General features: G+C 31.2%; 1 protein-coding gene across 2 annotated transcripts in view; it reads left to right on the top strand.

Moving 5' to 3' along the window:
- The window catches only part of LOC130974067 (chaperone protein ClpB3, chloroplastic-like), a 42,262-nt gene extending 27,974 nt beyond the window's left edge, over positions 1–14,288 (top strand). For both annotated transcript variants that reach the window (XM_057898817.1, XM_057898816.1), the window contains 8 exons: positions 3,941–4,241; positions 4,365–4,563; positions 5,162–5,216; positions 8,485–8,617; positions 10,037–10,342; positions 11,123–11,241; positions 12,042–12,983; positions 13,783–14,288. In XM_057898817.1, the coding sequence (XP_057754800.1) occupies positions 3,941–4,241; positions 4,365–4,563; positions 5,162–5,216; positions 8,485–8,617; positions 10,037–10,342; positions 11,123–11,241; positions 12,042–12,983; positions 13,783–14,061 (2,334 nt within the window). In that variant the 3' untranslated portion in view covers positions 14,062–14,288. The remainder of the gene's footprint in view (positions 1–3,940; positions 4,242–4,364; positions 4,564–5,161; positions 5,217–8,484; positions 8,618–10,036; positions 10,343–11,122; positions 11,242–12,041; positions 12,984–13,782) is intronic.
- Positions 14,289–18,639: the final 4,351 nt, after the last annotated feature.

The following is an 18,639-nucleotide window of genomic DNA, read 5'->3' as shown; positions in this document are numbered from 1 at the left end:
GGCAACAAGCAATGCAAAAAGAAATACAGACACTTGAAAAAGCACAGACTTGGGATTTGGTTGATCCTCCTTCCAATCAGGAAGTTGTGAGAAGCAGATGGGTATACAAGATCAAGACCCGTTCTGATGGTTCTATTGACTATTATAAGGCACGGTTGGTTGCTCAGGGCTGTATGCAAGAGTATGGTATTGACTATGAAGAGACGTTTGCTCCTGTTGCTCGTCTCACATCTGTTCGGGATCCTCTTGCCATTGCTGTGGTAAAAAATTAGTCTCTCAGTTAGATTGACGTGAAGAATGCGCATTCCTTAATGGAGATTCGAAAAAGAAGGTCTATATGAAACCCCCCTTCGGGTTGTCCTTGTCCTTCTAACAAAGTTTGTCTCCTTCGTAAGGCACTCTATGGACTTAAGCAAGCTCCTCGTGAATGGTTTGATAAGTTCAGCACTACCATATGCAATTTTGGTTTCACTTGCAGCCCTCATGAGAATGCTCACTTCATTCGTAAAAGCAAACGTGGAGTTGTTCTTCTACTTCTGCATGTTGATGACATGATCATTACTGGAGATGATGTTGATGGTATCTCTGATCTCAAGGAATCTCTTCAATGTACTTTTGAGATGAAAGATCTTGGTTCTTTCAGCTATTTTCTTAGTCTAGAAGTCATATCCACCGATGATGGCATCTATCTCTCTCAAGCTAAATATGCTTCAGATATTCTTGCTCGAGCCAAAATTACAGATAGTCGCACTGAGTCTACTCCTCTTGAGCTTAATGTTCGTTTTACTCCTATGGATGACACTGTTTTGGATAATCCTACTCTTTATCGACAGTTAATTGGAGGACTCGTCTACTTAACTATCACCCGACCACACATCGCCTATCCAGTTCATGTTCTTAGTCAGTTCTTGTCAGCTCCTCGTACTACTCACTATGCGGCAGTTCTTCGCATTCTTTGCTACATCAAAGACACCCTATTCCATGACCTTTATTTTTCTGCCCATTCATCTTTATCCCTACAAGCGTACTCAGATGCTGATTGGGCTGGTGATCCCACTGATTGTCCTTTCACTACTGGTTATTGTTTGTTTCTTGGCGACTATCTCATTTCCTGGCGAGTTAAGAAGCAAACATTCACTGCTCGATCAAGCAAAAAAACTGAATACCGTACTCTCGCTGACACCACTGCTGAAGTTATCTCAATTCGTTGGCTTCTCGAAGACTTGGGTGCTCCTCAGTCATCTCCAACTGATGTTTTTTGTGACAATCACTGTGCTATTCAGATTACCCATAATGATGTATTTCATGAACGCACCAAACACATTGAGAATGATTGCCACTTTGTTCGGCAACATATGCTTATTGATGATGTTCGTCTCATCGCTGTTGGAACACTGGATCAGACTGCTGATATCTTCACGAAGGCTCATCATCCGACTCGTTTTTGGACTCTGTTATCCAAACTCAATATGGTATCCTTAACTCCCATTTGAGTTTGAGGGGGGGGGGAGATGTTAAGAGAATCATTAGAATCGAATTAAATCAATTAATATCATTTTTACTTATATAGCGTATCTGTATATTAATTGTAATATTTTATATTTTTATTACTTTGATTCTACTAGCAGCTATATATACCCCTTGTAGATTGTACTTTTCCTCACACTGAATAACACACAAAATACTTTCTTTAGATTGGTCTATTGTTTCTAACAGATATGAATATGGGACACGAAACAATTACAACACGATATGATATAAGACACTGACATGTAAATTTTAAAATCTTATAAGACACGGTGACATGTATATATTTAAAATATAAAGTATTTTTTAGATAAATTGTAATAATATTTTGATATTTTATGAGATAAGCCTCAAAGTGGTCCCTAAAGTTGCACTCGAGCCTCATAGTAGTCCTTGAACTTAAAAGTTACCCATATTCGTCCCTAGTTGTACTCCAGGACTCAGATTCGTCCTTCCGGCACATTCCGTCCACCTGGCACCACCGGAAAGCTGATTTGGACTCCTCCGTGACACGCTGGCCAGGTAACAGCTAGTTGACGTGGATTTATAAACTTTTATGGTGCAATGTGGTCCCTAAATCAAAATTAAAAATTTTAATTCCCAAATTTAATCATCATTTTCTTCTCTACAGTAATTCCTCTTTTCTCTACAGACATAGATCTTCATATCCCAAATTCACAAGATTTTTTTGGTTTATTTTTAGTTGAAGTATCTTATAACAATAACAACAACTAGAGTCTTCTTAACAACCACTATTTGAACAAGTTTAACCACTTTTATCCCTTTTTTTCTATAAGAAAGATGGTGAGATTATAACATAAAAAAGTTATGTGATATATATAATTAAAGAAATAATGCAAAGTTTAGTTTCTAAAATCGTGAATGTTCATAAAAATTTGTTGACTTTTAAAAATGATTAAATTGATTCCTAAATTCATAAATTGTGAATCTCAACTCATCTCTAATGCTAATATAAAATGTTAAAATGTCAGCATGACATTTGTAAACAAAAAGATGATATGATTAATATTTTAATATGATCAAATTAGTGTCTTAAATTAGTTAATTATATTTATTTTTCTTAATTAGTTTTTTATTAATTAGAGACTAAAATAATAAATATTAAATTAGGTAAATTTTTGCTATTTTTTGTTTCTCTAATATTACCCTTAATTAATTTGAAATAGCTATTTAATTATAATAAAATCTTAAACACGTCATTTTAATGGAAATGTCATCATACGATTTGAAATGCCATAATATAACACTTTATATTAATACTATGTGAATTACAGTTAAATTAGGATGATGCATGTTTATTTTGGAATAGGATTCGAAAAGAAATGTACTGTAGTATATAATAATAACGATGTAACTTTTTAATTCCGTAAATATAAGAGATAGATTTTTGTAAAATCATATAAAAATATAAAATTGAATTTTGTAAACATTTTAATTAAACTAGAGTTAAATGAGTGCATAAAATGTTAAATACAAAGACATAGTATGTGACTTTTAATTAACAAAACATATGTGTGCCTTCAATGAAGTTGTAATTTGTAGTTTCTTTCACATTCATATAGAGAAGAGAAGAGAAGAAAAGAAAAGAGAAGGGTTACTACTATAGAGAAGAGAATAATAATTAAATTTGGGGATTAAAATTTTTAATTTTGATTTAAGAACCAAATTGCACCATAAAAGTTTACTAATCCACGTCAGTTAGCCGTTATTTGGCCAGCGTTTCACGAAAGAGTCTAGATAAGCGTTTCAGTAGTGCCAGGTGGACGGAATATGCCGAAAGGACGAATCTGAGTCCCGAAGTGCAACTTTGGGGACGAATATGAGTAACTATTAAGTTTAGTGACTACTATGAGACTCGAGTGCAATTTTAGGGACCATTTCGAGGCTTATCTCGATATTTTATTGATATTAAAATTTAATTTAATTTTTAAATTATTGTTGAATATTATTTTATTTATATAAAGTATTTAATTTTTTGTTTTAATAAATAATAATGTATATTATTTTAAAATTTATTTCAAGAATAGATGTTAAAAATAAGATTTGATATATTGACATGTGATAATATTTAAATGTATCCAAACATATTTAAAAAAAATTATTTTTTATTACGATACCATTAAACATTACAAACAACGTGTGCCAATGAGTGTGGTGTTGAAAATATGTCAAATAAAAGGCAATTTAGCCAAGTGTCCTACGCTCAGCCTCTTGCTCATGATTTCTCCAAATTCAAACCTTGCATACAGGCGGACACCAGAAAAAAATACCTTGCATATAGGGCTTCATTTTGATTTTTTGCAGATTTATCCAGATTTGGTTTGATTGCAATTTAGTACTAACTACTAAGTCCTAACAAATTCTAAATTTGTGTCTCCGATACCTACTCCAGTTGAAGCTAGGAAAAAAAGAATACCTTATCGGTGTGTCCGGACACTATTCTCAACCGGGATCAGCGAATGGAGGTCCCCCACGACGCATTCGGTCGTTGACACTCACGAGGAACAATAACAAAAATAAATCATACGGAGTCCAAGAAGGTGAAGCATTTGATTTAACATGTGCAAACGTACAAATTGTGGGCTTTCATGTACGAGGTAGTCCGGATTTGGAATCAATCGGGGTCATTTATCATCGAGATCTTATTAACATTCTGAAAGGAAAAACCAATATTCAAGCTTTTAGACCAAGAGGTGATCCAAATTCCAAAGTCCTTATTTCTATGAAATAAATTTTATTTTTTTATTGCTGTTTTTTTTAATCTACCAGTAATTTCCCTAAGCCTCATTGTGGTGCTTTGTATTTGTAATATATAGGACCTCAAATAAGGCCTGATTCAGCCTTGGGAAAATTTGGGAGTGATTTGACAGAGAAGGCTAAAGCCAGAAAACTTGACCCAGTTATAGGAAGATCTAACGAAATTGACAGTTGCATTGAAATTCTATGCAAGAGATCATCCAACAATCCTCTTCTAATTGGTGAGGCTGGTGTCGGCAAGACAGTAATTTCTCACGGGTAATTCTTTTACGTGTGTTGCCAATGCCATTTACTAACACTTTTGCTGTATGTTTTAAATTTCCAATATAATCTTGCACAAGACTTAGAGCGTGTAATTAGTTTTATTCCTTGCTGTTTTGTTTTTTGTTCCTATTTTTTTCTTGTTTGTTTGGGGCCTTTGACTTCTCACTCTCAAAAATAATTTTTTTTTATAATTTAGCAAGATATATATATATATATATATATATATATATATATATATAAAAGAAAAGTTAGCCTAAATCTTAGTATGATCTAAAGATTTATTGATTCGATTCGAATTCTGCATCATAGGATAATGTAATAGGATATAACCTTCTAACCTACACACAACAAATCTATTGTGGTAAGATAACACCGTTTAGGTGTAAATGATAAATCATTTTACCATACTAAATTTATTATCTAAAAAAAGAATAAATATAACAAAAAATCATTTAAAACATTCAGATAATATTACTTTGAATTCATTTTACTTAGGTGATTTACGTTTATCCTAATTGTGAAAATAGAGATGATTATATATTTTAGAATTCTTTTTAGAGTTGCATCGGGACTAACCCTGTCTTTGAAACAGAATTGCTCAAAAAATTGCTGACAAAGATGTTCCTGATTTACTGAAGGAGCGTAGGGTATGTGCCTTATTTAAGCTGCTTACAATTCAATCTTTATTTACATTAGCGAAAGATTAGGGCAGTGAGAATTTATTATTTTTTCATTATTTAGTTATCAAATATCACCTTCTAAAAAATATTAATTATCTTATCGATAGCATAACAAAAATAATTCGACGGTAATATAACTATCCTTAGAATTTATATTGAATTGTATTTGATGGTATAAATTTTGTTGGTAATTGATTATCGTCAGATTTTTTATTCTAACGATAACTTGTAGTAAAATTTAGCAACAAAATATGATTATTCAGGGACAAAAAATCTGACAGTAATATTGGCGCCATAAGTTGAGACTTTGCGCTACTATATCATCTAAAAAATCTACCGTAAATTCGACAGCGACAACAAAAACTCCAGGTGATGACGTCGAGGTGGCAGCTTCGATGGAGGAGAAGAGAGAGAGAGAGAGAGAGAGAGAGAGAGAGAGAGAGAGAGAGAGAGAGAGAGAGAGAGAGAGAGAGAGAGAGAGAGAGAGAGAGAGAGAGAGAGAGAGAGAGAGAGATTTACCTTTAAATTTTATCCCAATTTTACTGTCGAAAATTTTGGCTGATAAAGCGTCTAAATGCCGTATTTCACTACACTGTTATACTGGCAGAATATACCGACAAAAAATTTTCTCGATAAATTTAGCGCTAGTAAAATAAGATTTTGCGCCACTAATTACCATCGAATTTAGTGGTGGAATAAAAAAATTGACGGTATCAATTATGGGAACTTGCAGCGAAATTTAATGGCAAAATATGATTATTTAGGGACGAAAATCTGATGTACGGTATTATCAGAAAAATTCAGATAGTAACATTGGCGCCATAAGTTGAGACTTCGCGCTATTATATCATCGAAAAAATCTACCATAAATTCGACAGAAATGTGATTCTTTTATTTTTATTTTTTAAATTAACCTGGACGATTGCTACTATAAAAAAATTTCGTTGGTAAACCTGACAATAGCGTCAAATTTTTGTAAATTTTTTTAATATAATGGACCCCGCCGATAGTTAATAATTGATAGTCAACTCTGAGTTAATAAATAATAAATTAATATTTTATCTAAAAATAGTGATTTATATATGATGTAAAATATCAACTATACAGAATCAAAACACGAAATAAAATTAAAATTGGATAAAGAAATAATTAAGATAAAACTATATTGACATTAACCTTATTCAGATTCATCATCTAACTTCTTCCTCTGGTTCATCATCCTCTTCCTAATTATCGAACTCGTCTTCTTCTTCTTATTCATCTCTATCAACCCTATCAGCCGACACTTATAGCACGAACACCTAGATACTTCTTGAGACCTAAACCGTTTCATGTTGAAGACATACGCAATAAATGTGTCAACCCCCTCAAAGAATTCAGGTTTTAAATCTCTCGTTTACTGTTATTCCTATCATACATCTACAGACGATGACTTGAAATCATTTTACAATAAATACCCTAGAATTCAACTAACAACACCACTTATTAAATATTTAGAAAATTTGGCTGGGTATCTCCTATAATTAGAATCTCCCACCAAATCTAATTATCATTTTCTCACAAACCAAACATGTTTTAAACAATTTAAACGAAATTTCGGTAAAATTTTCCCTCAATTCAGAGACATCCACTAAATAAATTTAACCGTTTTCACAGAAAAAACAACTGCAGGCATAAATTAGAACAAACACGCATTCAATAACACATCAAATCCTAACAGTTCTAGTGTCCAAACCCTTATAACTCTATAATTTTCCAGCAAATAAGGGTTTCGAGAAGGCGTCTCTACGCGACCTTCTCCCACTTCTGTCCTAAAACGCTATCCTAGAAAAAGTAAGTTTGGCATAAAACTTAAACAATTGATTATATTTAGAGATAGAAAATCAACTTGAAATACGGGATGTATAAACTATGGAAGAAGCGAACTCCAATTGATCTCAGAAAAAATAGCACCGCCCTAATAAAAAAAACAACTTATTAAATTCACAAGATGAGACTAATTAACAAACTAAATAAAATATTCCAACAGTTCAAGTACTCTTTCTCACCCTATTTAACATACTCTAACTTAATTTAATTTCTATTTACAGTAAATTAACATAATAAATCCTAATCACAAACTTCATTATACTAATATAACTAATAATTTAATAAAATACTTAACAAAATCCTAAACTCACAAAAAAATCTAAAAAAATAAAAACAAACTATAGCAAAATTACTTCTGATGATGACTGTAGGATGATAGAAGTGTGGTGGTGACAGGAAGCGGCAGTAATGATGACAACGTGACCACCACCAATGACCACAAACACCAACAACGGCAGCAGGGGCGACAACTCCAACAGCAATAAGGACAACGTGCAGCGATAACGGAAGGCGGCGAGACGACAACTTTAATGGAGATGTGAGCTAGAGAGGAGTGAGAAAGAGAGTTCGCAAGGGAAAAGGGTTTCACCTTTAAATTTTACTCTAATTTTATCGAAAATTTTTGTTGGTAAAGTATCTAAATGCCACGTTTCACTACATTGTTATACCGGTGAATATACCGATAGCGCTAGTAAAATAAGATTTTGTGCTACTAATTACCATCGGATTTAGTGGCGGAATAAAAAATCCAATGGTAATCAATCATGGAAACAAAATTTTGTTTGTATATAACACAAAAATCGTCGCTAAATCTACCAATAACGGCCATTACTAAACCTGACAATAAATTTATCGGTATTTAATGTTTTTCTTGTAATGTCAGTATTTTATAATATGATACATTAATAACTTTTCAAAATTGACTAAATAAAATGTTTCTAGTTATTAGAGTGTGTTTGAATTCAATTTAAAAAAAAATAATTAAATTTTATATTTTTTATAAAAAAATTATTTTATATTTAGATAGATTTTTTTAAAAAAATTAAAATGCAAAAATTTAAAAAATATTTTTAATTTTATTTGGATAAAATAGAAAAATACTTTTTTTTTTTATTTGAATTACATAAAAGGACAAAATAAGAACATAAAACATAAAAATAATCTGTGATATTCTTAAATTTAGTTACCGTATTCTTTTAACCTTCTCTATTAAAGTGTTTATAAAATTTATTTTTAGTAACAATTTTTTATTCATATACAATAAAAAAAACTTCGTAGAAAATACTAATAAAAATTACATATAATAAGTTGAAATTTTGCATGTTGGCTTGGAGTTGTAAAATTAAAAAATTTTGTCCACTTTCAGCTGATATCCCTTGACGTGAATGCTCTTATCGATGGGAGGCTTGAAAAGCTGAAAGATGTTGTCGAAGAAGTATCAAAATCTAACCGTCATATTTTGCTTTTTATTGATGAGATTCACTTGCTTCTTAAGGCAGGTAGGAGCATTATCAAGTTTGAAATTCTTTTGTGAAAAACTGAAAACCATTAAAATAACTTCTAAAAAATAGTAAAAATTATTTGGCAAAATATTTACATTTTAACTTATCTCATTTTTATTGACAAAAAGACTGAGATTAGAAAAATGAGTGATGAGATAATGGTATGTTAGAACCATGTCAACTTTATAATTGTCATTGCTATTTTTTTTTTCTTTTTTTTTCTTTTTTGCAAACAGAAATAAGTTGAATTGGTAGTTGAATTCTGTTATCAAAATTTTACTATATTTAGATTTTTTTTCTTTTGAATTGTTTAAAATCTATTTTTATCGACGTTGAAATGTTTTAAAATTCTTCTATGACATCAATTTAATTTGTACAATAGTATATTTTTTTAAAAAGATAAGAGTTTAGTTAAGGATAAATATTAAATTTATAAATTAAAAAAAGTTTTTACAAGAAAATGTGTAAAGTTTACTATTTTTAATGTATTTATTGTATATTTATTAAAATAAAAAATTCAACATATGTCTAAAAGCACATATTAGTTAAATCTAAAAAATAATTAGACATCAACATTAAGTCTTTACTTTTTAATAATGGTTCTTATTTACCATTTTCATTAATGAAACATATTACTTTGATCTCGTTATTTTAAAATAGGTGTCTTTTTATTTATTTGTGCACAAATATTAAACAAAAATATTAGGAAGACAATAACTTAAAATAATCATGTTCAACTTAATATTTATAATTTTATGCATGTAATATTATTATAATTATATATTTGCATTGTTATATCTAAAATTACTTAGTTATTCAAATGGTGGTAATTAATAAATACAAAATATTTTTTTTTGTTAATTTAAACTATTTTTTATTGTCTTCAAAATATTTTTTAATTTAAAAAATATTGAGATTTATTTAAAATATATATAATAAAAAAAAGACAAAAACATCCTTAATATTATTTAACAATAAAGGTATAATAAATAAAAAAAATAATTAAACTGATTGGAGAACGTATATAAAAAATATAATGGATAATTTTTTTTAAATATTTAAACTGATAGGATGATAGGAAGATGTATATAAAAAGTTATATGTCTAATACGTATTTTTATACCAGAGTTTTTTTTAATTAGTTTATATATATATATATATATATATATATATATTTGTGTTGAATTTTTTTTCCAACAAATATTGAATTTTAGATATTTTAGTCATAGTATTTTTATATTATGTTATGAAATTACTTTTTTTAAAAATTAAAAAAAAAACATAAATTATTATATCTTTAAGTGGGATAAATTTGCCTTGAATTATTTGTTAACCACTAAAACTAACAGAGATTTGATTTACCCAATATATTCCTTAACTTCCAGTCGTATTTTGTAATAATGTATCAAACTTTAGAAACTGCAACGGGTTCAGATGCCGCTAATATACTAAAACCTATGCTTGCTGAGGGCAAGCTGTCATGTATTGGGGCGACAACATTCGACGAGTATCGTAAGTACATCGAGAAGGACAGAGCACTGGTGCGTCGCTTCGAAACTGTTGAAGTTGATCAATCCTCAGTTGAATACACCGTTAAAATATTACAGGGACTGTGTAAAGTATTTGAGGAATACCACGGAGTAACCTTCTCTGAACCTGCACTCCAGGATGCTGCAAAGCTATCAGATCGATACATAACTAACAAACTTCTCCCTAGCAAAGGTAAATATGACTGCTGTGTCAAGTTTTTTTTAACTAAGTTTAATCACTTTACCACAATAATTTATTGATACAATAAAAATATCTAAATAAATGAGTGTATGTGAATTAACACTCTAAATAAAATGAGAATTGAAATATTTATTAAGATATAATAAAATTTAATCGCAGACTTAATTATAAAAGTATTTGTTCATTTAGTATTTTTAATTGTAAATTATGATTAAATAAGATATTTTATCTTTTTCCTTAATGTAATTGTGATAAAGCATTTGCACAAATAAAAACATCTTATGCCTCAATAAATTATTAGACATTTTAAATTTACGTGTATAGTATATAAAAAACATATTTTTTATTTTATTTTTAATGATATCACTTTACACGTAATTATATTTATTTTTTATTATTTGTGTATAAATTTATAAAAAAATTATACTAAACTATGAATCAGAGTATTTTTTTTAAGAAAATAATGTTTCTTAATTAAAATATCATTGTTGTGACTGTTCTATTATTAAGTAAGGTAAGTTTTTTGGTGTTTTTGTTTGTCTAAATTGCATAATCTACCTTTTAAATTTAAAAATAAAATATTTAAAATAAAAAATAAATCATATAAAATTTATTAAATATTATTTATTTATTTTTTTTAATAATCTAGGTACAATGTAATAATCATCGTAGCATTTACCTATTATGTAATGATGCCTAACAATCTGAAATTAACGTGTTTATAGTAATTGTGATAACGAACTCTTGATTTAAGCTAATTGAAAATTGCAGCTATTGCTGTGATAGATCGAGCTGCCTCTAAAGTAAAACTACGAGTTACCAATGATGAATCTGATACGATAAAAAGAGGAAAGAGGATACTCCATGACATCCAAGACATCAAAAGACTGGTAAGTATTATAAAGATGTCAAAAAAAAAAATTTTAGAGATATTTTTTTAATAATTAAAATTTAATATATATAATTGATTAAATTGTCTTACCTTTATTAAAATTAGATTAGATAAATTAATTTAATTAAAAAATTAATAAATTAAGTATTGAACTAGTTTAAATTAATATTTTTTATAAAAAATAATTACAATATTTATATTATAAAAAATAATTAAAATATATATATTAATTTTAAAAATTTTAAATTCTAACCCTATGACATAGAAAAATAAAGGATTAAAATTTAGGATTCTTAAAATTAATATATATAATAGGAGTATTTTAGTCATTTTTTATAAAAGGAGTGTTAGGAACCAACAACTTTTGTAATTTATAGCCAATTAGTTATCAAGTAGCTATCAATAATATTTTTAATGATGTGAAATTTTATTCAATAGTGAGAAATTATTAATTTTTCTTTTACTAGTTATATACTGGTCAAAATTTAATAAAGTTGTTGGTCCTCTAGACTTTTCTTTTCTATAATAAGAATATTATAATCATTTTCTATAAAAAGTAATATTAATCTAGATCAGTGCAAGATTTAATTCACTATTTTTTCGATAAATTAATTTATTTAACCTAATTTTATCAAAAATAATATAATTTAGTCGATTATATGTATTAAATTTTAATTATTAAAAAATATCTTAAAAAAATTTTTTTAGATGTTTTTATCTAAATCACTCCCTAAGTACTTGTATGAGTAAAGGTAGAGATGAAGAAACAAAATGTAACTAACAACGTATCCGGAGCAGAAACATAAGATGGAGAATGATGACATGATTAATCTGATCCAACCTCATACTAGTGGTCGTCCTGTGAATAACGCTTCTTTTAAAGAAAGCATTGCACTCTCCTTGGAACGGGAACTTCAACATGCAAAGGACGAGTTGAATAAAGTTAAGGTGGAGTTGAAAGAATCTAATCTTGAGCTAGGAGATGAAGTTACAGCAGAAGATATTGCTAGCGTAGTCAGCGAAATGACTAAAATACCCCTTGAAAAACTTACAGAATCAGAGTCTGAGCAATTGTTGCAATTAGGGACGGAGCTGCATAAGCGTGTGGTAGGACAAGAGCATGCGGTGGAGGCAGTAGTTAAGGCGGTGCAACGCTCGAGAGTAGTTCTTGGAAATCAAAAGCGTCCCACAGCAAGCTTCATGTTTATGGGACCCACGGGAGTTGGAAAGACGGAGCTGGCTAAGGCACTTGCTTATTTGTTGTTCAACACAGAGGAAGCATTGGTGCGCTTCGATATGAGTGCGTACAAGGAAAAGCATGCGGTGTCACGCTTGTTAGGGTCTCCACCTGGGTACAAGCAGCATGAAGAAGGAGGGCAGCTGACTGAAGCCATTCGACGCAGACCCTATTCCGTTATTCTGTTTGATGAGATCGAGAAGGCACATCCGGAGCTTCTAGAAGTCTTGCTTCCCATCTTGGATGAAGGTAAAATAAAGGACGCAGCAGGTCGCTTGGTCAACTTCACCAATACTGTTATCATTATGACCTCAAATGTTGGATCAAAGAAGATTCTCAGTGACGCCAACGATAACCTACCTTATGAAAATCTCAAGAAGAACGCAATGGAGGCTGCACGCTCCCACTCCCATTTTAAACCTGAATTCATCAATCGCATTGATGAATTTCTTGTCTTCTTGCCTCTCAGCATTGACCAAATCGAAGCCATTGTCGCGTTACAGGTAATTCCATCCCCTCTCTTATCACATTATTGTTAATTCTTTTCTTAAAACGAAAAATACTATTTTGACTACCAAAAAATAAATTGACAACTATATATTCATATGAGAAAATCACACTTGGTACTATCTTTCAAGATGTCTCTGAATAATTTTTCATTCTTTCTATTTATTAAATTGTAAAATTGAAATAACATACATGTTAAGTTATTCAACCAAGATATTTTTTATAATCATTATAATTATATCTATAAATTAGTGATAATTATTTCATCCATAATACTAATAATAATATATTTACTATTATTATAATATTCTATCATTCAAAAATAAGAAATTGGATTTTCTAAATTTTGATTTTTTATTTTAGAGAGTAAAGTGTGATCTTTTATCCTTAAATAATTTTTCTTTCATGTTTTCTTTTTGTCTCATTACCTATAAAATAAATGGTGAGATATATCATATTGGAAAAGTCTAGGGGCCAGCAACTTTTTTAAATTCTGGTCAGCATGTAACCAGCAAAGAAAAGTGAGCAATTAGATGAAATTTCACATCAATCTTATACCATTAAAATCATCATTAATGATTATTTAATGGCTACAAATCCCAAAAGTTACTGGTTCCTAGCACTCCTCTATCATATTTTATCCTTTAAAATTAAATTTAAAATTTTAAAAATTTAAATTCCAAAAATAAACCACCTCCACCACTCTGCTGTGTCCCTTATGTAAAAAAAAAATATATTTTTAGGTCATAATTATTAATATAATTTATTAAATTCAAATAAAAAATTGGAATATAGTTGGAGGAGTTGGAGAAGAGATATGCAAGTCAGCGCGAGATGAAAATTCAGGCAACGCCTGATGCTATCAAACTTCTTGCGAACTTGGAGGATGATGACAAACAATATGGTGCAAGGCCAGTGCGGCGGGTGATTCTGGATAAAGTGGAGGATCAACTTGTCCAACGTATTCTTCGCCAAGAATTTCAGAACGGTGACACAATTTCTATAGGCATAGAATCAACATCATCTTCATCCTCTTCCTCCGCCCAACAGCTTTCTTTTCAGAAGCTGAATTAGTACAGCTACTTCATCTTCTACCACTCAACGAATGTAAAATTCATCTACAAAATTTGAGACGCTACTACCAGTGAAAGCCGAGACATTACCGCTCCAAATATTAATATTTATTCAACAACTCGTCAAGGATGATGATACTAAGAATATATTTGTAACTTTTATTATTGAAAGTATAGAGTTTGCAAATAAAATTAATCTGGTGATACGTGATAACTGATAAGTGATACCTTTGTTTAAATTACAGACATTACACAACATTTTCGTATCAAATTCGCTAGAAAATCAACTAGTGGTGCAGAACGGATGAAAAAACATGTCTGTTAATAAAAAATACTTCAATAGTCAAAAAAGCAAAATAATATCTTAAGAGTTAACCTAATTTCACATTTACTCCTATTCATAATAAAAAAACAATCACATAAATCTTTATCCTTCCATTTCCGTCGCATGCCGCTTCGAGCCGTCGTTCAACGCCGCACAACGGCTGTCCGCAATCCGAAACTGCAAACCACGTAAAGGGTGGCCTCGAGCGATAAAGAAGCCAGTGCCTAGAGCCACTGCGTCGCGCCACAAACCGGCGAGGGAGCTGATGCCACAAACCACTCCATGCGCCGCGCCTCGCACCGGCGACGGAGACACACAACCCTTCCGCCAACAACCACACTCCGCGGATTGCTCCGGAGAGAGAGAATAAAAAAGTCGTCCGCCACCAACCTTTATAATAATAACTAATAAGTGTTTAATAAAATAAATTTATAATGGATTTTATCATAAATTTATGTTTTTTTAATTAATATATAATTTTATTTTGAATAAATTTATATATAAATCAATCCTATAAATTAATAATACAAAGTTTATTATCTTTAACATAAATTAGTGAGATACAATTTTTATAATTTCATCGATCTCCTTTTTTTAAAAAAAATAGACAGTATTTTGTATAGATATTAATAACATTAATGTCATTACCATTTGGTCATTAAATCAGTAATAATGGTTAATAAAATTATGAAAAGATGATAAATAAGTCCTTGATTTTTCAGTGCGAATATTTAATTTCTCAACAATTTGAAAATATTTTTAAATATTTGTTCTTCTTAAAATTTGGACATATCGATTCTTTTGTTTACTTGAGTCTGACAGACTCAATGAAAAAATCAAACATGATTTTCGTAGTACTGGCTTGGCCAATATACGAATGCATACGTGGGTGGATTTTTAAAATAGGACAAATTAAATTCAGGGATCGATATGTCCAGATTTTGAGAAAGTCAGGAATTTAAAAGTATTTTCAAATTCTCAAGAATATAAATAGAGTTAAAACCCAAAATGATCCATGAGATTGGTGTTGTGCACTAAAATCGTCCCTGAGATTCCAATTGCACCAATTACATCCCTGAGATTGAGAAAAGTATACCATATTAGTCCCTGACACATTTTCCATTAACGACGTAATGACATGGTGGCTTGATGACGTGGACTGTAAGTGACACGTGCCACTCTATAATTTGGCCACATGTAATGGTATGATGTAGTGACCAGTGACACGTGGCATTAGGGGTGTGCATGGGCCGGGTGAAACCGGGTTTGATGTGACTCAGACCCGGCCCGAAATATGTACCGGGTCCATTTATGAGACCCGAATCCGACCCTAGACCCGATGAAATATATACCATTTCGGGCCACAATTATACCGGGTGAAAACAGGGTGAAAACCGGGCCGTTAACATTATATTACCTTGATACTTTCTTGTAAGTTAGCATGTAAAAATATCCAAATTTCTAATACTCCAACAATTATTTGACATGGTAAAATTCACTTAGAAAAATATAACAAGAACCAACTCTTCTCTAAAATTAAAGCATAACCATAATCAATACTAATATTGCCTAATAACACCAAATATTTAAATCAATATAAATAACACAATATTATGCATTAGTCTAAAGTCTTATGCATTTTAAATATCACTACTAGAAAACTAGTTATTACAGACGGATATTTCCGACGGATTTTATCCCACGGAAATACAGACGAAATTTCAGAAGGATTTTTTTGTCGGAAAACAAAAAAATGAATTAGCATAAATTACAGACGGAAAACAAAATCCGTCGATAATTCTGTCGGTAAAATTAATTTTTTTTGGTAGAAAATAGTTACAGACGGAAAATCCGTCTGTAATTCAATAAACAAAACGCTGCGTTTTTTTAAATTATTACAGATGGAAAATCCGTCTGTAATTTAAAATTTTCCGTCAAAAATATTGAGTTAACCCTGGTTATATTCCTACCATCTCGATCCATTCACACTCCACACAAATCTCCCTCACCGAGTTTCTCCTTCTCTCCGTCGCACCAGCTTCTTCCGCCCCTGTCGTCGCCGCTTGCGTCGCAGGATCTATCTCTGTCATCCCTTGTGTCGCACAGGCTCCCTCCTCCGCCGCTCTCGTCGCGTCTGCAGCGATTCATGAAACTCATCTCAACTCGGTGGAAACTCGGTGGTTATTGTTGAATGGCGAAGCTTGAAGCGAAGCTCGGAATGATAGTTGACTCCGTTGGTAACTTCTTCTCCGGCAAAGACCAGCTTCTCCACTAACCGAATCAAATCGAATCAAACACTTTATATATAGGGTTGCATAGATCTTCAATCTTTTGATCTATTCGCACTCCACTAACCAGGTTAGCCCTAACTCCATCCCTTGTTTCTCTCGCTAATTTTTCATTCCAAATGCGTTATTGTGCAGTGTCTTACTCTGGTCTCGAAATTCGGTTTGAAACAGTGCCGATTAGTGGTTAATTGCTATCAATTTTGTATAGTTGAACATATCTCGAGATCCTCTGCTTCAAATTTGAGTGATCAATTAATCGATCCTCTGTTTTCGTTTTTTTTTCACCCTCCAGGTTGGAATTGAAATGCAGAGAAAAGCAGTATTGCTGTTGAGGGACGCAAAAAGCGGCAATGCGAACCAGATGAAGGCTCTGTGCGGCAAGGAAGCTTTGGTGAAGCTTCTGCGATGGCATTTTGGTGAAGCTTCTGTGCTGTTCTCTCAGGTTTATTTTTGCAAAAATGTCTCCTTTTCTTATTTTTTGGTTTCCGTTACTGTTTGGTTGCTGAAAAATCATAGGAAATTGAATTCTGCATTTTTTTTATAGGTCTCACTTTTCAGTTTGATTGGTTAAATTATCTTGACACTTTTCTTTTAACAATGTTTTGGTTGCAAATATAAAAAGAAGAAAGTAAAGAACATGAAGCAAGTTTTATATCAGTGTCCTACTCTGATAAACGGTTTGGATATGAAAGAAAAGAAATTAAAAAAGGATTTGAAATCATGAACTCATGTTCTTTGAATTTGGTAAATGGATAAGTTGGAATTTTCATTTTTTGATGGAATGCCAATTACCTTCCCACCCCCTCTTTTGGTGCAGGAAGAGATTGTTTTTGTCTTATGCCTACTGGAGGAGGTAAGTCGATGTGTTATCAGATTCCTGTATTGGCCAAAACAGGAATTGTGCTTGTTGTTTGTCGTTTAATAGGTGAATCATGTTCATATTTCCTAATATATACAGTTGTGCATCTTATTTGAAGTTTTTGAGTGACAGTATTATCCCAGCTCTGGTGGACGCTTTACATAAGGTATTTCGTATACAAGTTTATCTGTTTTTGGATGTATCTATATGGAATTCATTAGGTTTTTACAGCATGAGTAAGTTGTTATTATGATCTGAACCCTTAGGGGGTTGTTGATCACTCTCTAAATATCATATAAGCTGAGGTGTTCCTTTGTGAGTGCAGTATGGACATTTTTGTTAGTTTAGGAGACCTAGTCTAGGCATGGATTTGATAACCAAACTTAATATAGGTTATATTGGGTGGACTTTGCCTGGCCAGGCTCTACAACGGCATTTGTGGTGCTGAAGTTTTCCCTCTTTTGTTTTCTTGCAAGAACCAGATACAGAAATTTATGCAAGCATGTTGGATTCATTGAATGAATGCTTACAGGTTAGTATCATTAGATGATAAATATTATACAAAATTAGGGGGTGTTACACTCGAAGTTTGATACTTAACATTCTAGTTGGAAATAAAATCTAGCTTTGCATATATTAGCTAACATCATAAGTGATGCTAATAAAGCCAAAACTAAAAGATTTTGTTTATTTCATGTTTCATAATTGATCTAGAATTATATATATATTTGTTGAATTGGTTATTAATCTGTTCAACCATTGCCCCTCATTTTCACGTGATAGCAAGTCTGTTCCACTTTGTAATTATTGTAGTTTTTGTAGTCTTATTTTTAAAAATAATCATATATTATTATGCAAGAATTTTCACTCCCCTTCACTATTAAGGTGGATGCCTATTGCTTGCTTCCTTTTGAATACCCTTTTTGTTGTCACTTATTTATTTTATAATCAAATTATTACAAGGAAAGAGTAATTCCTGTGTAGCCTCAATCCAGTATGTGTTCTGATCTTTTTGTGTACTTCAGATTTTTGGGATGCTTTTGGATGAAAGCCAGGTCAGGTCCATTGTTGACGAGATAAAACAAGTGATCACAGCTAGTTCAAGTA

Source organism: Arachis stenosperma, chromosome 4 (assembly GCF_014773155.1).
Source record: "Arachis stenosperma cultivar V10309 chromosome 4, arast.V10309.gnm1.PFL2, whole genome shotgun sequence".
Lineage (NCBI taxonomy): Eukaryota > Viridiplantae > Streptophyta > Magnoliopsida > Fabales > Fabaceae > Arachis > Arachis stenosperma.
This window is presented reverse-complemented; position numbering and strand designations above follow the sequence as displayed.